General features: G+C 39.7%; 1 protein-coding gene and 1 long non-coding RNA gene across 8 annotated transcripts in view; one reads left to right on the top strand and one right to left on the bottom strand.

The window, feature by feature from the left end:
• Positions 1-24,285, bottom strand: part of rmnd1 (required for meiotic nuclear division 1 homolog) — an 83,456-nt gene that overhangs the window by 1,836 nt on the left and 57,335 nt on the right. For 3 of the 6 annotated variants that reach the window (XM_048535766.1, XM_048535770.1, XM_048535767.1), the window contains 3 exons: positions 23,933-24,053; positions 13,333-13,449; positions 12,694-13,189 (listed from right to left, as the gene is read on the bottom strand). In XM_048535766.1, coding sequence (XP_048391723.1) covers positions 13,118-13,189; positions 13,333-13,449; positions 23,933-24,053 — 310 coding nt within the window. In that variant the 3' untranslated portion in view covers positions 12,694-13,117. Of the gene's footprint in view, positions 1-3,427; positions 6,871-12,693; positions 13,190-13,332; positions 13,450-23,932; positions 24,054-24,285 lie in introns of those variants that run through there. The other 3 variants (XM_048535769.2, XM_048535768.2, XM_048535771.2) reach the window with 3 other exon arrangements.
• Positions 1-24,285, top strand: part of LOC125454702 (uncharacterized) — a 103,754-nt gene that overhangs the window by 67,621 nt on the left and 11,848 nt on the right. The window lies entirely within an intron of this gene.

Here is a 24,285-nt window from a genome sequence, read left to right as displayed (position 1 = left end):
ATCTCTCTGTGCATCAATTTTCCCCAGAGCTTTTCCATTTACCGTATAGTTCACTCTTGAATTGGATCTTCCAAAATGCACCACCTCGCATTTGCCTGGGTTGAACTCCATCTGCCATTTCTCCGCCCAACTCTCCAATCTATCTATATTCTGTTGCATTCTCTGACAGTCCTCTTTACTATCTGCTACTCCACCAATCTTCGTGTCATCTGCAAACTTGCTAATCAGACCATTTATACCTTCCTCCAGATCATTATGTATATCACAAACCAGGGGCCCATTGGTTGGAGAGATGACCTGTTGCTGCTTTGCCACTTCGATTGAACTGGAATACAATGGGGAACAAATTTGATGTTGATAAAATACCAGCACTGACACAAAATGGCTGCAATGCAGGACTTAACTGGATGAATTACCCGCTTGCCTCTGTAGAGAAGATCGAACACGTGTTTCCTAACTTTTCTTCTGAACAGCCTGGTATTGAATTTAACGTCATGTTCCCTTGTGCTGGCATCTTCCTTTAGTAGAAAGGGTTTCTCAATATCTACTCAAACTATTCTTATCAATGAGCACTGAAGACACAGAGGACAAATGCAGCAAGATGAATAGTTTAAGAAGAAAACTGCAGTGTGGGGAAAACTGGCTGAAGACTCTGGCAGAATAGATCAAATTTGAGTGGGTTTTATTTACAAATGTCTGCTTGACATCATTGTGAATTACATGCCTTTCAAGTACCAATGTACATTTATAAAGCATCTTTGATGTAGTAAAAAGTTAGAATGTGTCTCACTGGAGTATTACCAGACAAGTCTGACACTAAGCCACATGAGGAGCTATTAAGGCAAGCAACAAAAAGCTCGGTCAAAGAAAGTTTAAATAACTTCTTAAAGGAGAAGAGCAGGGTGCAGTGGCCTGCGGAGGAAATTCCAATAACTGTGGCTTTGATAACTGATGGCACAGCGATTACAATTTTGGATGTACAACATGACAACATGGGACGAGCACAGAGATCTTGTGGAGTTTCACTTCTGGGAAAGGTTACAAAGCCAGAAAGGGGAGGGGCCATGGAGAGACTTTAAAAACAAGGATAAGATTTTAGAAATCACCTATCTAATCAGAAGTGAATGTAGATTATGTAAACACATCTTAGTATAAGCTTGGATTAGAGCAGTAGAATTTTGGACAAGTTCAGGTCTGAGTCCAATCAGCAGAGTACTGGAATAAAAGCAAAATACTGCTCAAAATCTGAAATAAAAACAAAGTGATGGACTGACTCAGTAGGTCTAGTCTGTGGAAGTAAAAACAGAGTTATGTTTCAAAAGTCCAGTATGATATCTTCGGAATTGAAGAAACTGAAAAATGGTGATTTTTATGCTCTTGATTAAGGGAGAGGAGAAGCAAGTAGAACAGACTGAGAAGGTGCTCAGAGCAAAAGATAGAGGGAATGATAGTGGTGGTAAAGAAGTGATAGAGATGTAAAGTCTGTATTCATGCGTTAATAACTCATGAATTTGCCTATCTGCACCAAAAGTTAAGTAGCAACAAAATTCAACATCCGTGGGCAAACTTGCCTATCTGTGATTTTTAACTTATATTTTTGACAGGCTCGGTGCTCATGGATGTCATCATTCGCAGCGGTTCTCAGAAATAGAAACCTTGCACATATGGAAGGATGTCAGTAGCTGTAAATATTAGTTGGTAAAAGGAGAAAATGGGTCAGCTCAGCTGACAGCAAAGTCAATCAAGACACAGCTGGGGAAGGGGGAGGATGTAGGAAACATGGAGGATAGAGATCACACTTTGAAGTTGTGGAACTTAATATTGAGTCACAGGAGTTGTAAAATGTCTATGCAGAAAATGAGTTCCCAAGTCTTTCCCTGCACCCCTGCTCAAGCTTAATATGATTACGTGCAAATTCAGGGACCATCTTTACTGTGAACCATGCTTCAAATTTCAGCTATCATTGTCATTACTTAACTCAGACTGGACGCTTAATATGATTAAGTAACTTGGCTCATTCGTGATTCTAAAAAGATGACCTGAAACAAGATATACAATAGAGGCCATTTTGTTACAATGCATAAAATAAAATGCAACAGTGGAGGCAAACAATGTAGAAAACATTTTATTACCAATTGAAACAATTTAAGATGGGAAATATATATCATTGTAAAGGGTATAATGTGCAAGATGAAAATGTGTAATACGCAATGAATTACAGCATAATCCTAAATTTCCCAATTGATTTTCTAAGATTTTTTCTAAACACTCACAGTAACAAACTTCACTTACTTGGTCACTCATCACCTTTATATTTTTGTCAACAATACTTACTACATTCTCACAAGTTCGCACATTTTGGTAATTCAATACAAATGTTCATTAGCAACAGCATTTTGATTAAAATGCAATACTGTCTTCAGCACAATAATAAGTGATAGGCCAGCAGCCAATTTTCAAGAATTAAATGACCTCCACTCTTCCTATTTTGATTGAAAGCAAAATGAGTTAGCCTCAGTAGTAAAGAATGTGGGTTTCAAGAAGTCAGAGTAGGGCATAACGCCTGATGTTATGTCGCTTTAGAAATTATTCTATACTCTCATACTCCTGGCATCAAAATTAAAGCAGACAAACTAGGGGATTTCTATGCGAATTGTCCTACCTGCATTAGATTTGCGGTGAAATAACTGAGTGAAATTGATGAAAAATGTGAGAAAGTCAAAAATTAGGTTCTGGAGAAACTGTTCCTGCTTAATATTTAAGTCACTGGCTAACTTCAAATACATTGACAATTTAAGGAAGTTATATCTATTTAGCCTCATTTAAACAAGATCCTCTGTAAACAGATCAAAGCTGACAAATAACCACATGCTGGCCACAAGAATGAACTCCCTTTTCTCTACGCTGATTTGATAACAGAATATTTGTAAGGTATGACAGATATTGTTGATCTAACATGATTGTTACAGTTTCACTGAAAGGCGAGGAGATAAACATGCGTTTTTTAGCCAATTTAACAGAAAAGTATTTAATCCTGGTGAGTTTAACACTCGCCCAAAATTTCGTTGGGCTGCAAGTGAACAGAGTAGGGACAAGGGAAAAGAGAGAAGTATGCAGGCAATGAGTTATGTGATCTTCTATCTGAATCAGATGTTTGTTGTAGCAACAATGCAGCCTTTCAAATAACCAGCAAACTTCAGACCCAAGGGATAATAAACTGATGACGGTGAAACCCAAGATGGCAGGGTACTGTTCACGGTCAGTCTATTTTGGCACTGACTGATACAAATCAAATTATGTTCAGCCTGGTTTTCTGTAAAATTGTTAAAAATGACCATACAGCAAACATCAAAATCAGAACTTATTCATTCTTAGAACAAGTTACTAAACCTTTTGCGAAAGAACTTCACAAACAAATCAAATGATGTAAGTTATAGGATAAGTTTATAAACATATTACACTACATTCAAATGGTCATCAGAGCTACCAGCCTGTGATAACTTCATCTTTATACAACAGCAGTTATAATTCCTTTTCCTTCACCTATAATGGCAGCAACTATGTTAGTTAGCTCAGAATTGCGGATCTGCAAGAGTTGGCTTACACATACTTCTTCCAGTCAGTGTGGACAAATGTGACATTGGAATAGGCTCTGAATGCCATTGTCAAACCAATAAAACCACCGAATTCTCTATATGACAAAGTGCAGCTGATCAGTAGCTTCTTACATATCACACCATTTTCAAGCATTCTGTGCCTAAATAGGAAGTGACTAGTATAAATGATAATAGAGTGTTTAGGAAATAAGGAGAGGAAAGTAAAGAATGGAGGTGAGATTTAAGGGATAATTAACAACATGATAACCTCCAGAAGTTAGCTTGTTAGATGAAAATAAGGCAGAAATGCCCAGTAAATTTGCTTCTGATGTTATCCCTTCACCAGAAATAGCCAAACCCCTGGTGCTAGGAATATGTTCTGAAAAATTAAATAGAAAACTAGATGAACACAGTACTACACAGGCAATCCTGGGTTGTGCATGGGTTCTGTTCGACAGTCTGTTCGCAAGTCGGGATATAATGCAGGACAATGTAAAGGCGCCATTTCTAAGTACAGGAAATATTCGCGTGTCTGTAGAATAGTGGAGGCTTTCTTGATGGTTTTTGAAAATAATTCTTCACATTACTGAAATAGCTACTGACAGTCTGTTTCATAGCCATGATAATGGCCACAGAGTCGTACAGCGTGCAAGCAGTCTGTTTTGAACATTATCCCAAACTAAGCTGGTCCCACCTGCCTGCTCCTGGTCCATATCCCACCAAACGTTTCCTATTCATGCACTTATCGAAATGTCTTTATAATGTTGTAACTGTATGCACATCCACCACTTCCTCAGGAAGTTCATTCCTCATGCAAACCACCCTCTGTGTAAAACATTTGCCCCAGGGTTATTCAGCAACTCTGCAGATACAAGCGTAGCTGTATTATGTATTTATTTTCATGGTTATCTGCAATAAATTGTATTGCAGGTTAACATCATAATAGAACATCTACTACTTTAATTCAAAGTCATCTTCTTTGCTTGTCAAAAAAAATTAATTAGCCACTTAGAAATAGGCAGTAGATTTTAGTTCTTTTACGAAAGCATTACTGTTTGATGTCAGAACTGACCCTCTTCTAAAGGATGTTCCAGCCCCTCAGCCAGCATTACTGCTTGTGAATTTCAGACATTGACTCTCAAACAAACTCATTGGTCATGAGCTGTCAAAGTTAACAAGGGTGTTGTTAACTCTTCTGAGACTCTTCTGCATAGGAAGTAAAGTATTGAAGAATCCATTCAAACAAATAACTTGGATGACATTCAAACATGAGATTATTAGTTTTGGTAGCAAAAATGATGCAGGGAATATTACATACTAATAAATTTATCTATTTTCCTTTAGTGTGGATGGGGAATCAGTTAGATCAGATGGCAGATAGCTAGTTTGCAATGCAGAGGAACACCAACAACGTGCATTCTATTCCTGCACTGGTTGAGATTACCACAAAGGACTCTCCTTCTCAATAATGCCTGAGGGCCTAGTGATCTTCAGGTTAAACCACCATCAGTCATCTCTCTTTAATGAGACAGCAGCCCTATGCTCTGGTAGGATGATGGAGAATTTATTTACTTTATTATACTTTGTCACATCTCTTTTGCTGAACAGAAAGACTAAGAAGGCATGAAAAATATATAGTGGGTATTTTCATTTAAATTACTTCAAGTCATAAAATGATATTTTGTCTGTTGTGATAAATATTTCAAGTTGATTCAGAATATGCCTCCTAATAACTTTATCAGTTGTAATAAAAATCTATTATTTCAATTTTATTCCTGCATAGAGAAAGCCAGAAATCTATGACTGGTAAAAATTCATGGAACAATCAGTTTGAAAAGATTTTAGGTGGCAACATTTTAAGTCTGCCCAGCAACAAAGGAGGGGCTTACGCAAGGTTTTCAATAGGTCATTCAGGGATAATTGAAGAGCAGCTAAAGAGAAGAACAGATAACAGACTCCACGTTGGAAGTGCTGATTATTAGCTGCCTTTCCTGCAGTAAAACTAAACTACACAGTTATAGTAGTTAAGTCCAAGACATTTGGATACTCTGTGCTGTTAAAACTCAGGCCAAGTTCTAGGAGTTATTAGGCAGTTTGGTATTGCCGTTGGGGATTAGGAAACATCTTGCAGGTTGTGATGGCTCGCAAGAAATCAGGTATCACTAACAATCAGTATAGCTGACAGTCAGGATTGACAACCCTTTAAGAAGCATTTGCTTTGCACCACAGAGCACGATTACAGCTCAGGAGGAACACAGGAACTGACGTTCCTCGGTGAAACCAGCAGTTGATGAAAGGTTGAAGTTGCGTCTCTTAGGGAGGGTAGTTTTCAGAATCCAGGGAAGCATCTGGTCAGGAAAGGAAGCTGATTGACTAGAACAGGAACAGTTGTTCAGGCAGTGTGATGAAATGGCTCTGGAGGGGAAGTTTCAGCACTAAACTTCCAAAAGAACTTGTAAGCTTTAACCAGATTTGATGACCCACAGTGTCATGAACATTTGCAGGGAGTGGCAGATAAATCTGTGTATCTGCCTTGATTGTGGGGTGTTTGATCATATTATATTACCTATAGTTACCATATTTTATTTCTGGTTGTTAGAAATAAGTTGTACGTATATTGTGCATTGTATTACTGTTTTAACTAGTGTGGTAAAGAATTGTTGTTTGCTCAAATATGTTTTGTGTGGTTGCTGCCCTTGTCCTTCTCAATGGTAGTGCGTTTGGGACATGCTGTCTAAGGAGATTTAGTGAATCCTAAGGTTCCAGACTTCTAAAATAATAGCCCATACGCAGTTCCCCTCTACCCCAAAGGATGCACAATAAGATATTACTCTGGCTCCACAGGTACCACAATGTCCTTGCTTCATTACATGCCAGTTTCAAACATTTTATGTAAAACAAAATTGCTACAAATTCAAGTTTATTCAGTCTTGGCTCCTGCATGATTAAATTGAACTAACAATTAAAACAGTTTTGCTTATTTTTCTTTGTACATATATATTCCAGAAATTAAAAATAAAGTCAAGTATATCACTGAGTGGCAGGCAAAACCACTAATGGGTGCAATGTGATTTTGTGAATGAGTAGTATAGATTGGATAGAAACTGAATTGTTAAAAATGCAGACGTTCCACAATGATCTGGCATTCAGGTAGCAGTAAGGCCTTCTGGAGGCTATTCTTTATGCCCCACCTGGAGATATGATCTTTGATCACTGTATTCCAAACTACTTCCCATCTGACTTAAAAAATAACACGTGCAAGTTCAAACAAGACCTGCGTAAGAAATAAGAAGATTAATTAACTTGCTTGGTCCTTGCAAAATATTGTATACCATAAATCACATGCTTGTGAAATTCTCATCACATTTGATGAACTTAGTTTATTATTCAGGAAGATCCTATTCCCTTCCCCACAGAGGATTCAACTAATTTTAAAATAATTCCAAGATTTCTGCCACTATTAGTCCATCCAGAAGACTATTCTGTGCATCCTTCACCCTTTGTGTGACAACCTTCATGATGCTACTGTTAAATGTGTATGTTCACTAGCTTTTGCCTACTGCTTTCATCCTACAGTCAGGATTTAGTTTGGAATTATGTTTTCAATTCTTGTCTTTACTTCTAAAATATATTAAATGGCTCTACATGTTCCATCTCTATTGGCTTCCTGCAAGGCTGAGACAAATTCATTTTTTCACCTTTACACACACTTCGCACTTTCCAAAATGCTTTGTCACCTATGAGGCACATTAGTCACTGTTGTAAAGTTTTTCCAATCTTTCCTCGAAACACAGTGTTTTGATACTAGACACTCCCTCTTCCCTACAGATTCGTAGTCTGACCTTTTAAAATAAAACCGTGTCTGGGACCAGAAAGGCCAGTGGCTCTACAAATCAGAGGAAAAAAGTTAACAAAAAAAGACTAGAAAAACTCTAGTCAGGCAACACTTATGGAGAAAAGCAGAGTTAAGTTTCATATCATTAAGCTCTTTGCTAGACCCATTCCCATTCTTTTTGGCTATTGCATCGTGAAATATTTTGTCACTTAATCTTCCCTGGCCTCCAATCTAGTACAGACCTTCAATTTGTTCTATCTAACTCTTCACCTCTTCCACCTGCTCAAAAACTTTTCCATTTTTATCTTCCTTCAATTCTGCTGAAAGGCCATTAACCTGAAATGGTAACTCTTTGTCTTTTACAGATGCTAACAGATATTAGTTTTTCCAGTAAAATAAAGCAAAGAATTGGAGATGTGAAAGAAATAAAAGCAGAAATTGCTGGAGAAATTAGTTTTGACAACATCTGTGGAGAAAACAGCGTTAACATTTCAAGTCCAGTGACCCTTCCTCAGAAATTTTTCCAGGCTTTCTTTTGGTTCTCATTTCAGGTTCTGAGTATTTGCATTACTTCACTGTGTGCTCCAGAAGGTCATGTTTGGATGTTTTAAGGGTTTTTTTTAATTTAGAAGAAAGCATACAAAACTGAGCAATCCTGCTCTCTCAGTGAGAAATCATTTAAGGGAAGTGAGGATCAGAAAATGAGAACTACAACGTGTACCTTTATCTCCAAGCATTTGGGAATATTAACTCCCCAGTGGGGAAAGGGTGGTGAACCAAAATTCGAAAAATAGCTGCATGCCTGACAAAATTGTGGCATAGGTTTGATGGCCCAAATAGTCTATTCCTGTGCTTGGACTAAAAATCTCAAGTAAATGTTAAAAATTGGAAGTCAAAGCATTCTTAAAAGCCACAATTTCTTTGAAAATCTTGTCCTCAATTCTTACTTTTAATTTCAACAATGATAGCGATACTAGATGCATCTATATTGTGAGGAATACTAAAAACTGCACATTCACTTTTAAAGGAAAACAAGTGAATTGTTCTTGGGAGTAAATAAGGTTTTCTACTAAGTCTTAACTGAAAGTACTCTAGTCTTCCACTTAGCAATTGCTGCTAATTACAATTTTGAATGTTGGGATAACTTGCTTTGAAACTGATATTATTAATCAACCTGCTGTTAAATTTAGCAGCTAGTATATACTTCTGTCCAAATGCTTCTCAATTCAATTAAGCATAATTGCAATAATGTGTAATACTACCATTGACTACTATTTACAGGAGACTGACATACCTTCTATAACAATGTTAACAAATGTAATTATCATCAGTATTTTGACCTTTGATCATTTTAACATCAATGAAATGTTAGCCATTGTTAAATGATTTGAGTAGAGGAGTAGTGTAGTCAATGGAGCTGTAGGAACACAGCAGGTCTGGCACATCAGAGGAGCAGGAAAGTCGACGTTTCAGGTTGTTGACTCTGACTCCAGCTTCTGCAGTTCTTACCATCTCCAAGAGCAGTGAAGTCTTGCTTTAATTGTGTAGGAGCTTAGTTAGGCTGCACCTGGAGTACTCTGTGCAGTTTTGGTCTCCTTATTTCAGGACAGATATTATTGCCATAGAGGGAGTGCGACAAAGACTTTTTACAGGATAGCAAGACTGTCCTATGAGGTGGAATTGGGTAAACTGTATCCTTTAGAATTAGAAGCATGAGAGGTGATCTTGTTGAAATGTACAAAATCCTCAAAGGCTGGACAGTGTAGATGCAGGTAAGATGTTTCCACTGGTTGGGGTATCTAAAACCAGGGGGCTTAATATAAAATTAAGGAGATTGCCACAAAGGTCTGCGTGAAGGGGAATTTTTTTCACTACTGGAGTTGTGAATTTTCTCTCACTCAGGACTGTGAAAGCTTAGTTTATTTTAGTGTGTTTAAGGTACAGATTGATAGATTTCTGATTACCAATGATATGCAGAGGTATAAGAAGGAGGTGAGTAAAAGGCATTGAAGCGTTCAATCAGTCATGATTGTATTAAATAGCAGAGTAGTTTTGAGGGGTTGAGTGGCCTACTCCTGTCCCCAAACTCACAACTCAATCAAGACATTATCAATCATTTAGTAGAAAAACATGAATGCTTGGAATTTGAAACTAGCAGTTCAATCCAAAATTACCTGTCCCATAAAATTCTGCAGAGTACAGTAAAAAGTCACAGATTTTGTCCTTGTTTTTTGCTGATTGCTGATAATTGGATCCATTTCGGAAATTAAAATAACTCAGCTACATTATCAGCAACTTCCAATAGTGAAGCCATGCTGAAAGGTCAATGTAAATAAAAGTGAAACCTCCAATTCACTTTCCTGTCAGCAATGCTCCCTGCTGGGATTGGGAATTACTCTTATGTTACTTTTTTAAAAATAAACTGTCGCATTGCATGATGCTGAAATTCATAATCATCATCTTCAGAGCTGTGTTTGAGGGATTAATAAAATTATTTATGATTCAGCTGTAGATTTAGCTTCATGCCTGCAGACTATAGTATCATTTTGTTTTTTTACCCAAGGAAGGAAAGGTGATATGAGTATTTGCCTGTCTTAGGATTAAATATTTAGTATTTGATTTTTTTCCGCCTTTGATGGTTTTGAAGCCACATCCATTACAAAGGATATTCAATTATTCGATGATGCAAAAAAGATATTTTGCAAAACCAATGTATTGGCAGAGTTTCCTCCAGGCTATATGGCCACACTGACACTCTGAGGATCCATGCACATTGCTTGGCGCACTGACACTGTTCCTTGCAATGACTTCTGGTTCTGGAAGCCACTGCCCAGGGGTCCATGCAGGAGGAAAAATATTAGTAGGTGTGTTGCATATTTGACTTGATTTTGATTTATTTATTGTCACATGTACCTAAGTACTGTGAAAAGCTTTGTTCACGAGCAGTATATAGTTTGCAAGGACATACAGATCATAGGATGTAAAAGAGACTTAGACAGAGGCAGAGATAATGGGAACTGCAGATGCTGGAGAATTCCAAGATAATAAAATGTGAGGCTGGATGAACACAGCAGGCCAAGCAGCATCTCAGGAGCACAAAAGCTGACGTTTCGGGCCTAGACCCTTCATCAGAGAGGGGGATGGGGAGAGGGAACTAGAATAAATAGGGAGAGGGGGGAGGCAGACCGAAGATGGAGAGTAAAGAAGATAGGTGGAGAGAGTATAGGTGGGGAGGTAGGGAGGGGATAGGTCAGTCCAGGGAAGACGGACAGGTCAAGGAGGTGGGATGAGGTTAGTAGGTAGATGGGGGTGCGGCTTGGGGTGGGAGGAAGAACCGGTTAGGGAGGCAGAGACAGGTTGGACTGGTTTTGGGATGCAGTGGGTGCGGAGGAAGAGCTGGGCTGGTTGTGTGGTGCAGTGGGGGGAGGGGACGAACTGGGCTGGTTTAGGGATGCAGTAGGGAAAGGGGAGATTTTGAAACTGGTGAAGTCCACATTGATACCATTAGGCTGCAGGGTTCCCAGGCGGAATATGAGTTGCTGTTCCTGCAACCTTCGGGTGGCATCATTGTGGCACTGCAGGAGGCCCATGATGGACGTGTCATCTAAAGAATGGGAGGGGAAGTGGAAATGGTTTGCGACTGGGAGGTGCAGTTGTTTGTTGCGAACTGAGCGGAGGTGTTCTGCAAAGCGGTGTCCAAGCCTCCGCTTGGTTTCCCCAATGTAGAGGAAGCCACACCGGGTACAGTGGATGCAGTATACCACATTGGCAGATGTGCAGGTGAACCTCTGCTTAATGTGGAATGTCATCTTGGGGCCTGGGATAGGGGTGAGGGAGGAGGTGTGGGGGCAAGTGTAGCATTTCCTGCGGTTGCAGGGGAAGGTGCCGGGTGTGGTGGGGTTGGAGGGCAGTGTGGAGCGAACAAGGGAGTCACGGAGAGAGTGGTCACTCCGGAAAGCAGACAAGGGTGGGGATGGAAAAATGTCTTGGGTGGTGGGGTCGGATTGTAAATGGCGAAAGTGTCGGAGGATGATGCGTCGTATCCGGAGGTTGGTAGGGTGGTGTGTGTGAACGAGGGGGATCCTCTTTGGGCGGTTGTGGCAGGGGCGGGGTGTGAGGGATGTGTTGCGGGAAATACGGGAGACGCGGTCAAGGGCGTTCTCGATCACTGTGGGGGGAAAGTTGCAGTCCTTGAAGAACTTGGACATCTGGGATGTGCGCCTTGAAGAACTTGGACATCTGGGATGTGCGTCTTGAAGAACTTGGACATCTGGGATGTGCGGCTTGAAGAACTTGGACATCTGGGATGTGCGCCTTGAAGAACTTGGACATCCCAGATGTCAACTTGCCCCCACAGCTCCTCCCTCACCCCTATCCCAGGCCCCAAGATGACATTCCACATTAAGCAGAGGTTCACCTGCACATCTGCCAATGTGGTATACTGCATCCACTGTACCCGGTGTGGCTTCCTCTACATTGGGGAAACCAAGCGGAGGCTTGGACACCGCTTTGCAGAACACCTCCGCTCAGTTCGCAACAAACAACTGCACCTCCCAGTCGCAAACCATTTCCACTTCCCCTCCCATTCTTTAGATGACATGTCCATCATGGGCCTCCTGCAGTGCCACAATGATGTCACCCGAAGGTTGCAGGAACAGCAACTCATATTCCGCCTGGGAACCCTGCAGCCTAATGGTATCAATGTGGACTTCACCAGTTTCAAAATCTCCCCTTCCCCAACTGCAACCCTAAACCAGCCCAGTTCGTCCCCTCCCCCCACTGCACCACACAACCAGCCCAGCTCTTCCCCTCCACCCACTGCATCCCAAAACCAGTCCAACCTGTCTCTGCCTCCCTAACCGGTTCTTCCTCTCACCCATCCCTTCCTCCCACCCCAAGCCGCACCCCCAGCTACCTACTAGCCTCATCCCACCTCCTTGACCTGTCCGTCTTCCCTGGACTGACCTATCCCCTCCCTACCTCCCCACCTATACTCTCTCCACCTATCTTCTTTACTCTCCATCTTCGGTCCGCCTCCCCCTCCCTCCCTATTTCTTCCAGTTCCCTCACCCCATCCCCCTCTCTGATGAAGGGTCTAGGCCCGAAACGTCAGCTTTTGTGCTCCTGAGATGCTGCTGGGCCTGCTGTGTTCATCCAGCCTCACATGTTATTATCTTAGACAGAGGCACACAGGTTATGCTTCAATTTTTAAAATAAAAACATTTCAAAATCTAAATGACTGACTTATGCAAAGGGCAGATATCTGTTTTATTACAAGATATCATCATTGCTAACTTGTAGGTACACAATAATCTACAAGTACAGTAAAAGTTATGATAAGATGGAAATGAACACGTTTAACACTCTTAACCAGGTTTACAATTTAGCCTAGACTGATAGAATGAAAATTTCCTCTCACTACTGGCTATTAAAATGCTGAATCTTGTAATGGGAGTCACATTTGACTCTGAGGGATTGAGTGAAATGGGTTTGACCCACCTCAAACTATTCGTGGGTCTGCTAAGAATTTGGCACCACTGAGGTTGTTTCTTGGCGAGGCGTGGAGGACAGCTGGTGTGGGAAAGAGAAAATTTCACACTGGTGCATCAGAGAATACTCTTCAGTTTAGTGCAAAGGCTCACTGAAAGGCTGGAGCGAAGAGAGCGCTGTATGGCTCACCCTACACTCAACATAGTGATGCATGGTGCCACGTAGGTACACAAGGTTGAAAGTTGTCTACTCCACCAATAAGCCTCACCTAATAAGTGCGACAAACAGAAATTGTAAACGTTTTATACAGGATCTGTAACAATAGTTAGCTTTAGGTTATTTTGACAACCTTGAATTGACAACCCTGAAAAATGAGATAACAAAATTGGTCTTAGCAGCTGAATGACCTACTTCAATAGAAATGAGGATCACGATCATCCACTCAAGACGTAGTCCATGTTTCTCACTTAGATGGTTTCTCATCAAGTCTGTTAGTTCAGTACAATGTTGTAACTTTTCATTAATCACCTACAGGGTTCAAAAGATTTGCATTCTTCAGGTATATTCATCTGATCATGGTTCTTTCTAGATTTCATGCAGCATGAATGTATGTCTAATATTAAGTTGTCACCAGCAGAAAGTTTGTTTTTTTACACATGGTGCTTTTGTAATTCATTATTCCATACTGTTGCATATGTGTAGACTCTCACAAAATTGCAGATTGCATAACTGTGCAGACAGCTCACCATATTGAATTTTTAACATTGCTGATACACGTCTGTCATTAAATTGAATCACTGGAAAATCTCAATCACCTTGAATTGCCCATCTGACTTCAAAATGTTTTTCCAACTTCTGGTCTGCACCAAAGCAGAGTTTTAATATTTACCATTGTAGACAATGTATTGTATAAACACTGGAAAACACAAGATCCAGCATTTAAAAAGAACGCTAACCTGTTCATTTCTATTATGCGCAAATACAGAAAAAGCAGTGTAACAAGACCAAAATCAAGTCCAGAAAATATTAGTGTTTTAATGACTCAAGTCACAGCTTTTCCTGAACAATCCAAATTATGAACAGAGGAACAAAACTAGGTCATTTAGTAACTCGGGCTTGTTCTACCATTCAATAAGGTCATGACTAATTTCAGATCAATATGGTCCATATATACACTGTTAGTGTCTGGATTAGTAATCTAGAGGCCTGGACTATTAACCTAGAGACAGGGTTTAAATTTAGCCTTGGGAGCCGCCAAATATAAGTTCATAACAGAGCATAGGTTACTGGACAAATCTTGTACAAAAATCTAGTAATAGTTACCTTGTAACTACTGAACTGTCACACAAAAAAAATCACCTAACCTGTAGGCGACTCCACAACCACAACAAAGTGGGTAATCCTACAGTGCCCTGTGAAATGACCCAGCAACCCACTCACTTAATGGCAACTGCATGTGCAGTAAATGCTGTTCTTGCCAGTGACGCCCACATCTTATGAACAAAAATAAACTAACAATTGCAGTTTTGATATTAAGTATTGACCCAGCGTCAATTTCCATTCGTGGTGTGAGTTGCAGACTTCTATCATCAAGTGTTTCAGAAGTTCACTTATGAAAGGTTGGGCTCTAACATCTACGCTATGTATACTTCTCACAGAGAGATGTGAGGTAACACAGAGAGACAATACAATACAAGCTCAATGGAACAACTTTGAGGGGAGTACAGGTACAGAAGAACTTAGGGGTTCACGTGCATTGTTCTCTAAGGTGGCTGTGCAAGTTGAAACAGTTGTAAAGAAGACACAGGATCCTTGACTTCATAAATGGAGCCATAGAGTAGAAAAGTAAGAAAGTGATTTTACACCTCTACAAATCATTGGTCAGAACACATTTGGAGCAGTGTATTCAGTTCTGGGTACCTTATTTAAGGAAGGATGTTCAAGCCCTGGAGACAGTATAAAGGAGATTTACAAGAATGATACCAGGAATGAGAGATTTTAGATACAAAGGAAGATTAGGGAAATTGGGTTTATTCTCCTTGGAGCCCACAAGATTAACAGGTGACATGACTGAGGTGTTCAAAATAATGGACAATTTTGACAGAATAAAGAAAGCAATTCTGTTACCACTAGTTGGCATGTCAGTAACTGGGATTCATAACTTGAAGAATGTCAGCAGCACAGCTAGGAGTGAGGCATGGAGCAACATCTTTACTGTGGGAGTTGTCAGGATTTGGAATGCGCTGCTCCGGAGAGTCGTGGAGGCAGATTCTGTATGATGTTTCAAAGAGAGCTGCATGTGTATTTGAAAGTAATTAATTTCGAGGGCTATGGAGATAGGGCTAGAGAATGAGTAGCTTTTTCGGGATCCATTACAGACATGATGGGTTGAATGGTCTCCTTATGTACTAAAAAGTTCTACTATTTTATTCTGTGATTCACCTGGATTTCCCAGTCAGAAGAAATATTTATCACTATTCCTGTAAAAAAAACCTTGTTTCTTTTGAAGCAAAATACTGTGGATGCTGGAAATCTGAAATATAAACAGAGTACTGGAGAAACTCAGCAGGTCTGACGGCATCTGTGGAAAGAGAAATGGAGTTAACATTTTTAGTCCAGTCTGGCTCTTCTTTTGAACTCAAAACATGTTTTATCCTAGTTTGAGACTCTTGCAGTTTAACGCTTGGGAGTCTAGGTATTTTCACAGATAATAGAATCTACGTGGAAACAGACCCTTTGGCCCAACAAGTCCACACCAACTTTCAGAGCATCCCACCCAGTAACCCACCTAATCTACACATCACTGAACACTACGGGCAATTTAGCATGGTCAATCCACCTACTGTGCACATCTTTGGACTATGGGATGAAACTGGAGCACTCAGGGGAAACCCATGCAGACAAGGACAATGTGTAAACTCCACATAGACAGTTGCCCAAGGGTTGAATCAAACCCTGGGCCCTGGCACTCTGAGACAGCAGTGCTAACCATTGAGCTAAAATCTAAGCTACTTCTTTGGAGGTAAAGATATCCTTCCTGAAGTATTGTGTGTCCAAAATTGCACAAGATCAAATGGGTAAATGGGCTGAAAAATGGATAACCTAATCTGGATGAATGCTGGGTATTGCATTTTGGTACAACAAACAAAAGTTGGGCTTATATTTATGGCAGGATCTTGAGTAGTGTTGTAGAGCAGACGGATCTAGGGGCGCAGGTAATATAATTCTTTGAAGTTTGCATCACATACAGGCGGGATGATTAAAAAGGCATTTAGCACGCTTACTTTCATTGCTCAGCTCTTCGCGTATGGGAGTTGGAAAGTCATGTTGAGGTTGTACGGGACAATGATGAGGCATTTTCTAGAGTACTGTGTCCAGTTCTGATCATCCAGTTGTTAAGCTGGAGTGAGTTCAGAAGAGTTTTACCAGGATGTTGCTGGGTATGGAAGGTCTGAGTTAATAAAGGAAGGTTGGATAGGCTGGGGCTTTTTTCACGGGTGCACAGGAGGTTGGAATGTGAACTTATAGAAGTTTATAAAATCCTGAGGGGTATAGATAAGGTCTTTTCCCTAGGTTGGGGTTTTCAAGATTGAGGTCACATTTTTAAGGTGAGAGGAGAGACATTTATAAAAGACATGAGGGACTTTTTTTTACACAGAGGATGCTTCACATGTGGAATGAACTTCCAAAGGAAGTGGAGGATATGGGCATAATTACAATACTTAAAAGACATTTGGATAAATACATGAACAGGAAAGGTTTGGAGGGAAATGGGCCAGCAACAAACAGGTGGAACTAATTTAGTTGGGGATTACATTCAGCATGGACAGGTTGGGCTGAAGGGTCTGTTTCCAAGCTGTATAACTCTAATGCAATCTAACCAGGGTTTTGCATAACTGCAGCATGACTTCATGAAATGGTAATAGCATTGAAGAGAGTTGTTGGGCCCCTTAAGCTTGTGGCAGCTCCTTGCAAGAGCAATTTTGCTACTTCCTGCTCTCCTGCACATTCCCATTAGCCTGCATTTTTTCCCTCAGATTTTTATCCAAATTCCTGAAAGCTGCAACTGAATCTGCCTCCAATACCTTTTCAGGCAGTGAATTCCAGATTGTGTTAAAAGCTTTTCCATATGTTGCCTAAGGTTTTTTCGCCAATCACCTTAAAAGATGTCCACTTATGTTCAACCTTTCTGCTGTGGAATTCCAGTCCCTTAGATAGAAAGGCTCACATTCCATTAAAACTTCTAATAATTTAGAATACCTGTTTATAAAATTTTAATAATCAATGCACATGAACGCTAAGTATCTTCCTTTTGATTTTTTTTGTTGAACTCACGAGCCATTCTCCGGCCTCCCACGTGGTCCCTCCTGAAACTTCCTCCTTCTCTCTCACCTTCCTCCTGTTTAAAGTATCATCATTTTTGATCTTCTTTTAAAAGTTCCAAAATCAAAGCAAAAACGTATAAAAACCAAAAGTACCACTTCGAGAAAGTGAAGAAATCAGCTCCAGCACTGGAAAAAAACCTCAATACAAAACAACTCTTACAGCCAAGATTCTCTTCCGTCCACTATTTTTTTGGGGGTTTGAGCTATAGGGACAGTCTGAATAGGCTGGGCTACTTCCCCTTCAGCGTCAGAGACTGGGGGGTCATCCTATAGAGATTTATAAAATTATGGGGGGCCTGGATAGGGTGGATAGACAAGGTGTTTTTCCCAGGGTAGGGGATCTAAAATTAGAGGCATAGGTTTAAGGTGAGAGGGGATATTTAAAAGGGGCAACTTTTTCACGCTGAGGGTGGTTCATGTATGGAATGAGCTGCCAGAGGAAGTGATGGAGTCTCACACAATATTTAAAAGGCATCTGGATGAATACATGAATAGGAAGGGTTTAAAGGGATACGAGCCAAATGCTGGCAGATGGGGCTAGATTTATCTAGGATATCTGGTTGGCGTGGATGAGTTGGACCGAAAGGTCTGTTTTCATGCTGTACATCTCCATGACTCCATAGCTATCTTTTGATTTTCACTGTTTCTAGCTCTTCTTTTAGAAAATGTGTTTTACGCTTCCTATTATTACTCATTTTTATACTTGAAGCAGTGGCACTATCTCTTTCCCAAGTTACTAGCATCGTCATTTTGTAGAAACAATTCTAAGCAGCAGAATTATTTAGTTTGGTACAAAATATGGTAATTGATATTTACTTCTTAAAATTATGTTTGACTTTGAAAGAATTTGCAGAATTGCTAAAAATGCCACTTAATTACTATGGGTAACCCATTAAGCGCTTCCTTCAGATCAAATAACATTTGTCAATATTGTAAAAGATAAACAGCAATATTCAGCGATTATCTGGGGGTAAAAAACAAAGTTAATGTTTTAGTTCAATGTCCTTTTATCAGAGCTGGAATAATTTAGGAATAATTTTGAAGAAACTGGAGTCAATGAAATGTATATGAGCAAAGAAAAAATCCCTGTTCTAAGTTGTTTCTCTGGAACACCCTGGATCACTCACATGCTTCTTCCCTTGCAAGTCCAAGAGATGCAACATCTGTCCTTTCATTTCCTTCCTTCCTGGTGTCACAGGCACTAAATACCCCTTCCAACTGAACGAGCAATTTATTCCAATTTAGGATTTAGTACTGATTACTAACAAAGTGGTCTTCTCTAAACTGAGGAGACCAAACGCAGAATGGATGATTGCTTTTCTGAACACCACTATTCAGTCACCAAGCATGAACCTGAATTTCTAGTCCCTTGCCATTATAATTATTCATCCCTTTCTGTCCTGCGCTTCCATCAGTTGCTCCAGTGAAACTTGGCATAAGCTCATCTTTCAGCAAGTGATTTCCATTCAGAATCAGCTTTCGGTTTAATATCCTTAGATTATAACCACAGCTCACATTATCACAGTCAGCAGTTATTACCATATTTACACCCCATGGATCATTTGCTTCTTTATTTGTCCTGTTACTTTGCACTTCCTTCCTTTCTGTCCATTTAATTACCCCGTCCTTCTCCCAAGCTCAGATTTTTCTCAACTTGCCCCTCACAAACCCATTACCCCCTCCTTTCCCTGGCTCTGCACTTGTTTATAAATTGTTAGAACCTATACTTTTTCCCAGTTCTTATTAAAAAAAACAACACTCTTAAATATTAAATATTTCAGTCCATTGATGCTTCCTAACCTGCTGAGTGTTTCTTGCATTTTCTGTTTTTATCTCAGATTAACAACACCTGGAATGTTTTAGATGTACTTCAGTTAAGTCATGTTTTCCCACTTATTGATAGCCTTTTTCATCTTCTATTGTGTATTCTCACTGCACCATTTTTATGCTAGAATGTAATATTATTTTCTACTAAAATAGCAAACGTAGTAACAATTATACAGTTGTGGTATTACCTTGCATTAACAGTGAGAAAAAAATCAGTACTTTAATTCTCATCCAATATGTTTGGTATTGCTTGTATAAATATGGGCTTCAAAGAAAATAAAACAATCCCTTACAATTAAAGCTCCATCCAGTGTAAATATTAAACATGGTGTGATTTGGGATTCAAATGAGTGTAATGTTTTCATCCTCACAGCTTTCAACATTATATGTACCATTTAACCAGATTATTCGATTGTAATTGCTTCTAGTTATTCAGTACTGTGCCTTGCTACTGGAGCTTTGAACATAAATAGAAGCATCGGCTTTGTGGGTTGAGTGGCACTATAGTTCAGCAGTCTGTCCTTTCACCTCTAGATCCAGGATTTGAATCCAGTATAAATATATGGAATGAAAGCTTCCTCTGTCTGCTGGCTGAAATAATCTGACCTGAATCATCTTTGTAAAATGATGTGCTTCTGTCACAAAAAACTGTGTCTAACCTCACTCAGAGAAATTACGAAGAGGATGACTTCTGTGAGAAATAAAAGTGATACGCTGCCATAGTAAAGGTGTTCTTCTGAGGTTAGGATGAAAGCAAACATTTAATGTACGTAAGGCAAGTTTTAATCTGCTTTAAACCTGCACAAAAGAGAGTTTTCTCTGTCAATAGCTTGTGATTTGAAGGGACAGGATCCCTCAGATAAGGCAATTAGTGCCTTGAACAGTGACCAAAATCTCCTGCTGTGCTGTTATTGATATCGGATTGCCACAACTCTTTTACTTTACTCCACCCCTATGCAGCTCTGCATTTTCAGCCAAGAATTTGGATCCCAAATTCTTCAGAAACATTGAGCAAACCTTCAATTGAAGCAGCACAGAAGCATTAGGGGAGAGGAAACAAGGCATGCCCTGTTTATACAACACTAGCTGTCATTTGTCGGCACAACATTGTGGGCTGAAGGGCCTGTTCTGTGCTGTACTGTTCTATGTTCTATAATATAAGTTTAAACGTTCAGAGTGAAGGAATGAGTAGTTAAGTGAGTGAAGTAAATGGGTAGAGTTGAGGTTTGGACAGATCACAGGTGAGTGGGGTGAACAGTTGTCAAGGAGGTTTGGTGATAATCAAGGAACTGCAGATGCTGGAGAATCTGAGATAACAAGGTGTAGAACTGGGTGAACACAGCAGGCCAAGCAGCATCTTAGGAGCAGGTTGGGTGGGGTTGGCTGGTCAGAGAATAGTCATTGAATGGACTAGTAATGTGGATTGGATGGTTCATCAGGTAATGTCGAGAGATAGGGTAGAGGGTGGGGTAATAATTGTAACTCTGGGTCAGTCATATTGGAGTTACATCTGGAATTAGTTTTCTAATATTTCCCAAATACTATCAAGGTTAGCACATCAGAACTGTTTGATTCACTGATTCCAGTTCAAAGTTAGAGATCTGTTTGGAGGTTCCAGGAGTGCAGGGAATTGCCAGTTTTAAGTCCATCCTACTTGAGCAACCTACATTAACTCAGAACTTCTGCATAGGGGCTTCCTGGTCCATACATCTAGTCTTCAGCAATCTGAAGATTTTACCATTTGGACCAATTACTACTTGTTTTAAATAGCGAAATGGTATGTCAGGAGCAACTACAGTTTCTCTTCCATTCTGGCAAAAGCATGAGACCTCTTATAGTGCTACTCTAGTTAAAATACACTTTTTTTTCTTGATATTAGAGACAGTATAAAGTGAGTCATTCCCAGTAAGTTCAGTTTGTTCTGCATTGCAGAGCCAAGATTTAAACATACCTAGCAGGAAACAGAGGGAAGTGTAATGATGCCAGACCTCCAAAAACTCAAAGTTTTGCTTTTGAGTTCTGGGGAAGGGTCACTGGACCCAAAATGTTAACTCTGATATTTTCTTCACAGATGCTGCCAGACCTGCTGAGCTTTTCAAACAACTTCTGTTTTACTTTGAGTGTTTTGCCTTATTGTGATATAAATTGTGCTGCAGTTACCCATCTGGAGTTGGCGAAAGGGCAATTTCAATTGAAATGTATAACTCAAAGGGATGGTGGTTTTTTGATCTTTATGTCTGTGCTCATTTTTGCTTAGATTTTCTTGACATTAGAACAGGAAAGAGTGTATGTACGAAAACAAAAGTAAATACGATCTGCAAAATTGCCAGTACGAAACTTATCAGATGAAGTATTCAGCATTCAGCAATACCAAAGGAAGATAAATGAGGAAATGTGAAAAGAAATTCCAAGCATACAAACTGCCAGTGCAACTTAGGGGAAAACAAAATTACAAGCGAATTGACTAAACAGGTAAAATGATAATGAAGGTAGTTTTTAAAGTCCCCCGAATACATTGTTTCATGGTTGATGTCACACAAGATTAAAGACTGGTCATACAGATTAGCAGTTATCAGAGTTGCACTTCCTGAGTTCATTATGCCACTAACTACCTCTGAAGACCTTGGCAACCTACTTGGCAATGATTGAGTACACTGCTTCGAAAGGCTTCGTAGAGCCATGTCATCTGTAGCAAGGTCAACCCACACCACTGGAGGTCAGTAGTGCGACTGACAATCAAGATCACCACTGCTCTCAACTTAACTTTCCAGGCTAGAAATGGATGGTGGTGCAAATGATCCCTATTTGCTATCTCCACATGCATGAAATAAACACATTAGTAAGCAGTTTTAAGATTCTTTCCACTGAAGAGCAACTAGCATGTGTTGTGCAGCCATCATGTTCATGCTCTTTCTCCAGATCATAACTTTTACCCATGTGCATTGAATAACCATGCCACCATTCCAAACACACTAATTATATCCTCTGGGATATGTGGAGCTACATTAATGTTCCGAGTATAGGCTGGGTCAGTTCTCCCTGAAGTCTGAGTGGCTGAGAGGTCACCTTATAGAGATTCATAAGGTCATGAGGGGCACAGGTATTTTTCCCAGGATAGGGGAGTCCAAAACTAGAGGGCGTAGGTTTGAAGTGAAAGGGGAAGGATCCAAAAGGGACCAAAGGGGCAACTTTTTCAAGCAGAGGGTGGTGCACGTAATGGAGAGAGATGCCGGAGGAAGTGGTGAAGACTGGTACAATTACAACATTTAAAAGGCATCTGGATGGTTACATGAATAGGAAGGGTTTAGAGGGATATGGGCCAAATGCTGGCAAATGGGACTAGATTAATTTAGGATATCTTGTTGGCATGGATGAGTTAGACCGAAGGGTCTGTTTCCACGCTGTACAACTCCATGACTCTATGAGTTATCCATCAGATGAATGACAAGACGCTAATAGTCACTCAAGAAAGTGAAAAACAAGACGAGGAGACATTTCTTCACCTAGAGAGGGGTGAGCCTGTGGAGTTCATTACCACAGGAAGTAGTTATGCCAAAATACTGAATGTATTCTGGCATCAAAGGTTATGGGGAGAATGCAGGATTAGGCTATAGAGTTGGATGATCAGCCACGATTGTGAAGAATGGCAGAGCAGCTCGAAGGGCCCAAGTGGCCTCCTCCTGCTCTTATTTTCTATGTTTCTTTATTTCAGAGATTAATGTCATCCAAAAGCACTTTAGCATATTTAAAACTATGTATGATACAGACAGACTCAGAAATTCTTCCAAGGTAGGTGCTTCAGAAGAAATGAAGAAAGTTAGAAAATTCAGTGTAAACAATAGCTAATTCTGGGCTTAGTGCCCTGCTTCTGTACTGAAATTTCTGCATTAAAAAAATGTTCGAACTCAGTGATGAGTAATTCAATGGAACAGATATGGTTTAAAGTGCTAAAGCTTTTAGTTAAAATATAGTGGACCAGAATAGCCTCTATTGTCAAATATATTCAATGAGTATTGTGAAAAGTTTACACATCATCAATTACAATGCCGATAATGATAATAATAACATTTTGAATATCTGTGAAAATAGTCATAACGAAATGAGCTCCAATTGCTTTGCACCTGCTTTCAGTTGCAGGTCATCCTATTGAGATAAATGAAAAATCAAGTTGACAGCAAATAAATAATCTTTGGTTGTGTCATATCTATGCTTTCCATGTACAATATGAAATTATGTTTAATGTTAATAAAATTCCTTAATTGTAATTGCAGGAAGAATTCCACATGTGATTCAAAAAAATTTTTAGCTGAAACTCCTGGGTATGGTATATAATAGGCTGGATTAGTCTCTTCTACAATTGTGTGCATGAGATGCAAATAGTAAATAATACATATTTGATACATATACAATAGATTCTCCAATCACAAAAGCCTAAATACAGTTCAAATAGCAATTTGAACCTTTCTAGACCATGTGGTTAGATTTTCTTTAGATGTGATGCTTTCTTTGCTAGTCACTTTAGATTTCCCAATAAGTTATTTATGCAAATACAAGGGTCTGCCTCGCACAAACATCATTTGCTAATAAATATTGTCACATTCACGAAATAGAACATTTTCAGTTATCTTTGTATAAAAATGTAGTTTATCGGTACTTCTAATTCACTTCTGAGACATGGAAATGCAGCTTAGGACATCTACAGCCTAACTGTGCAGCTTTCCCATTGATAACACAGTTACTTCTAAACTTATTACATGTACAGATTTTAGCTTGTCACTATTTCCTAGGACAACACATACCTTTACACGTCGGTTAATATTCAGAAATTGACAAGTTTTGTCATAGAGCTGTTCCAGGTTTTCTCTGTCCCAGTAAAAATCTGGGGTCATCAGGAGATCGGAACTCAAATTTATACGATGTCTGAAAGAGAACAAATTTCGGAAAACATCAGGCGGATTAGTGCTGTATGAGGTGCTGAACTCTTAGGTTAATACTCACAAAACATTTTGGTACTATTATTTATATAGGAAAAGAGAATATGCAGAGAAAAAGACAAAGTTATAATAATCTGTTCTGAAGAAGGGTCACTGGACCCGAAACATTAACTGTGCTTTCTCTCCACAGATGCTGCCAGATCCGCTTAACTTTTCCA

The sequence above is a fragment of the Stegostoma tigrinum genome, chromosome 9 (assembly GCF_030684315.1).
Source record: "Stegostoma tigrinum isolate sSteTig4 chromosome 9, sSteTig4.hap1, whole genome shotgun sequence".
Taxonomy (NCBI): Eukaryota; Metazoa; Chordata; class Chondrichthyes; order Orectolobiformes; family Stegostomatidae; genus Stegostoma; species Stegostoma tigrinum.
This window is presented reverse-complemented; position numbering and strand designations above follow the sequence as displayed.